Source organism: Octopus bimaculoides, chromosome 24, assembly GCF_001194135.2.
Source record: "Octopus bimaculoides isolate UCB-OBI-ISO-001 chromosome 24, ASM119413v2, whole genome shotgun sequence".
Classification (NCBI taxonomy): Eukaryota; Metazoa; Mollusca; class Cephalopoda; order Octopoda; family Octopodidae; genus Octopus; species Octopus bimaculoides.
The window spans coordinates 869629-873989 of record NC_069004.1 but is presented as its reverse complement, the minus strand read 5'-3'; the positions used below and the strand labels follow the sequence as shown (position 1 = coordinate 873989).

General features: G+C 41.5%; 1 protein-coding gene across 1 annotated transcript in view; it reads right to left on the bottom strand.

The window, feature by feature from the left end:
* Positions 1–1435: 1435 nt before the first annotated feature.
* The window catches only part of LOC106878703 (MORC family CW-type zinc finger protein 3), a 22199-nt gene continuing 19273 nt past the window's right edge, over positions 1436–4361 (bottom strand). The window contains exons 15-17 of the mRNA XM_014927995.2: positions 3842–4042; positions 2985–3025; positions 1436–2624 (exon numbers count right to left, since the gene is read on the bottom strand). Of these exons, the coding sequence (XP_014783481.1) occupies positions 1814–2624; positions 2985–3025; positions 3842–4042 (1053 nt within the window). The 3' untranslated portion in view covers positions 1436–1813. The remainder of the gene's footprint in view (positions 2625–2984; positions 3026–3841; positions 4043–4361) is intronic.

The following is a 4361-nucleotide window of genomic DNA, read 5'->3' as shown; positions in this document are numbered from 1 at the left end:
ACGTCTCTAGTTACTTAGCTTTTGTAATACTAAATGTTTTGTGTGTGTGCATTGCTCAGAAGCTAAACAAGGGAAGTAACCCTTGACACTACTAAATGCATTTTTGATTTCATTTGAGAGAAAAAAAAACGTCGGCGGCTTCCAACATGTTTTGTTTATATTATCGTAGCGTAGGCACATTGGAGATGACGGATTAAGGAGTTTGCTTCGTAATCACGAAGTCCCCAGTTCGAAGCATCTTGGACAAATGTTTTCTGTGTCCTAGGAAACTGAGCAGGTGGAAACTACATAGAAGCCCATCGAATGGATTCTACTAGTTATTCAATAAGTACACCTCATCACTTACTTATTCGTCATGAGACCGTTTCCATGCTGGAGCACCACTCTGATGGTCTTAATCAACCCCAGAACTTATTTTGTCAGTCGCTATTGCCGTACCACTACGTTATGGGGGACATAAAGACACAAACACGGGTCGTGAACAAAGACGCATAAGTATATATATATACGACGGGCTTCTTTCAGTTTCCGTCTACCAAATCCACTCACAAGGCTTTGGTCGGCTCAGGGCTATAGTAGAAGACACTTGCCCAAGGTGTCACGCAGTGGGACTGAATCCGGAACCATGTGATTGGTATGCAGACTTCTTACCACACAGCCACGGCTCCAAATTAAGCGAAAAATGCATGTCTGAAGAATACTCGACCATTTAGACGTTAATTCATTTGATCGAACAGAATTCCCCATCGTCAAACGACGGAGATCCACTACCACCATTATCAGAACATGCATTCTCCCCTGCATCAAGGTTTTCCATTTAGCCAAGAATAATGTCAGTAAAAGGTTCTGCCATTTATAAATTAGAAATGTGATTAATTCCTATTTTTTAATCTGTTTTTCATTGAATATTTTTCTTTGTTGTAAGAAGAACGTACGGAACCCTCAATGTTGAAAGTTGTCTCCCTTGCATACTAGAAAATTTCTTAGTTGGAAAATGTTAGAGGGATCTCACCAATTCTAGGTAGAAGGCTTGAGATTATACTAATACATCCATTTGTTGTTTACACCACCCGTCTTCGTCTGTTGTTTTATTCTCCTTATGATGGCACCACCATTCCAGCGTGATCGTTACCAGCGTCGCTGGACTGGCTCCCGTGCAGGTGGCACGTAAAATACACCATTTTGAGCATGGCCATTGCCAGTACCGTGTGACTAGCCTTCGTGCCAGTGGCACGTAAAAGCACCCTCTACACTCTCGGAGTGGTTGGCGTTAGGAAGGGCATCCAGCTGTAGAAACACTGCCAGATCAGATTGGAGCCTAGTGTAGCCATCTGGTTCACCAGTCCTCAGTCAAATCGTCCAACTCATGCTAGCATGGAAAGCGGACGTTAAACGATGATGATGAAAAGACAAAAGATATAAACAAGAACAAAGATAAAAAAAGAGAATTTTTTTTTTTAAATAAAAGACTTTTTCTTTCTTCAGTTCACAAATGAATTTGTAAATCCACAAAAGTTGAAGGATAGATCTTTGCTTGTTTGTTCATTTGAATTAGAAAAGCACAACAGCACCAGCGCCACCGTGAGAGACACTTCTCCAAAGTCTTGTCAGTTCTTCTTTTGTTCAGTTGATGCTGATGCTGTTGTGCCAATCAATTCCTTTACAGAACAGCCTCTCTCTCCATCTCTCTCACTCATTCACTCACTCTCTCTTTCCCCCCTTCCTTGCTCACCTTTCATCCTCTTTATTATTTGACTTGTTTTTCTTTTGTATTGTCATTGTTCACTCCCGCACTTCCCCCTCACCCTCCCTCTCATGAGTTCACCTGTGAATTAATCCGAATCATCTCGACAACAACGTCATCGATTTTGTGTTCGCCAAAGTCTATGTTTGGGACGATTATTTCGATTAATCTCTTCACATTTTCACGCAACTCATTCAACCGTTTCTTCACACAATCCAGGTTCTCCTCTTCACCATCTTCGCTCACAGCAGGCTCGGATGCGAGTCTCGAAGCAGAGGAGGATGGTGGTGATGCTGCTGCTGCAGGAGTCACTGCAGCAGGGGATGCATTGTTCTGTGGCTGTGCAGCAGAGACAACAGAATCGGCCGCAGCCGCCTGCGTCGGCAACGAAGCAACAGAATTCACAGAGATTATCTTTATGCCGTCGTCTTCATTTAGTGCCCGATTGGCCGATGGCAGCACAGAGACAACCTCGTTGGCACTAGCCGAAGAGCGATTCCTTGTTACCTCCATTGCAGTTACTTCCATGTCTATTGGTGTTTCACTGACTTCAACAGCGACTGACACGTCTGAGGTAGGCATCATGTTGCTATTCGATGCTGGCAGTATACCATTCGTGCTTTTCATTTTAGGGTCATCATCGTCTGTCAAATCAATCACCCCGACGGGCTCCTGATTGCTTTTCTCTTTCTCTTCTCGCCGACGAGTGGCCAGGTCAGGTACGGAAGCAGTGTCCTCGTTCAACGTCACTGTCACGTAGTTACCGTCCTCTGTCTTGATGCGATGGCGCTTCACTAAAGTGACAGTTTCTGGTGCTGTGTCTAAGGAACGTTTACCGGGAGGAGTTACACCAGCTGCAGGTATCATGCGGTTCGGTTGGCTGAAAGAGAATGAAAAGACACACAGTTACAAGAATGCTATAAACAGGCGTTAATGCTTTAGCATTTAAATTGGCTATATCTGGCCTCTCGCACCTATGCTACAATGCCATTCTAAAAATAAACAGGTCACATCATTGAAATTTTGAAGCTGAGATAATCCAAAACATGGAAGTGGATAAGTGTTACATCTTTCTTTCCAAAGCTGGAATGGATTTATATATTATTATACTAAAGCCTGTCTAATACTGAAATATTGGCTGGTTTTAGATATCAGCGTTCTGCCCATGCTGGAACTGTGTGCACACCAAACAAACAAATATAGAGAAGTAATCAAGCAGACGAGTGTTTGATACACTTACCTTGTGGAGCTGACATTTGACCAGTTTGTGTCGAGGTAGTTCTACAAATGAAATTGGACATTGTTAAAGAAGAGGTCAGCTTTTCAAATTCAATTAAGGAAGTGCAACTAAAACAGTCAAAGGAATTCTTGGTTATAGAGAAACTTACTTGACTTTGAATAACAGAAAGAAGAAGAAGATTAATACAAGGAGTCAACGGAGCGGAAAAAAAGAAAAGAATTGTGTTCAGCAACAAAGAACAGCAAGACACACAAGAAGAAACAAAAACGAAGATGGAGGAGGCAGAAATATAAAAATAACTAAAAAACAAAAAGATTAAATGAAACAAAAAAAAAAAGTAAAAGTAGAAAGACTGAGAATTACAGAAATAGACTGTCTTTTTTTTATGAGTACAACATTAGTGTGTGTATGCATAAATATAGGCATTTGTGTGTGTGTGCACATATATATATCCACTTTTCCATGCTTGCATAAGTCAGATGCAATTTGTTTAGGAAGGTTTTCTACAACAAGATGCTTTTCCTGACACCAACCCTTACCAGTTTCCAAATAAAGTAATATTTCCTCCATGGCCAGACACGTTTTTGCAGAATATTGGAAATGAATCACAGTCATTTACAACAATTGCATGATGTCAAGGCAAAGAGAGACAGACATGTACATACACAAATGGGCTTCTTTCAGTTTCCATCCACCAAATCCACACCCAAGGCTTTGGTAGGACTGAAGTTAAGGGAGCTAACTTCTTAACTCCACAGCCATGTCTGTAGACAATCTCCAAGAATCCCTCAAACAACACACATTGCTGCAAGAACTCCTCATTAAAGATGAGAGAGAAAAAAAGGGAAGATGCTTACATCGTTACGTCGTTGCACCATGTGAAGAACTTCAGCTGCTTTCAAGATCTCAACTTGCTTCGTTTTGATGTGATCTTTCTGTGACTTTAGTTTTTGGATTATCTTTGCTTGGGTTTTTTGTTTTTGGATTAAGGATTCTAAAGCCTTTTGAGCCTGTGTCAGTTCTGTTGTGCTGGGTTTCTTCTCTGTTGAACTGGTCACCTAGAAAGAGAGAGAGAGAGAGAAAGAACAATGAACATCTACAATAACAACCATTGCTTAATCTCCACTTTTCCATGCTGGCATGGGTTGGATGCTTCAAGAGGAACCAATGAACCAAAGGGCTGCCCCAGGTTCCATGTCTGCTTTGGCATGGTTTCTGCAGCTGGATACCCTTCTTAATGCCAACCAAATTTCTATCATACACTAGAACCTGTCTTAGAAAGAGAAGGACACATCAGACAAATTGTAGTCCTAAATAAAGTCTGTCCTGTCACTGTCAATCTGGAGCTAAACAACAGCAGCATCATCGGTAATAAAA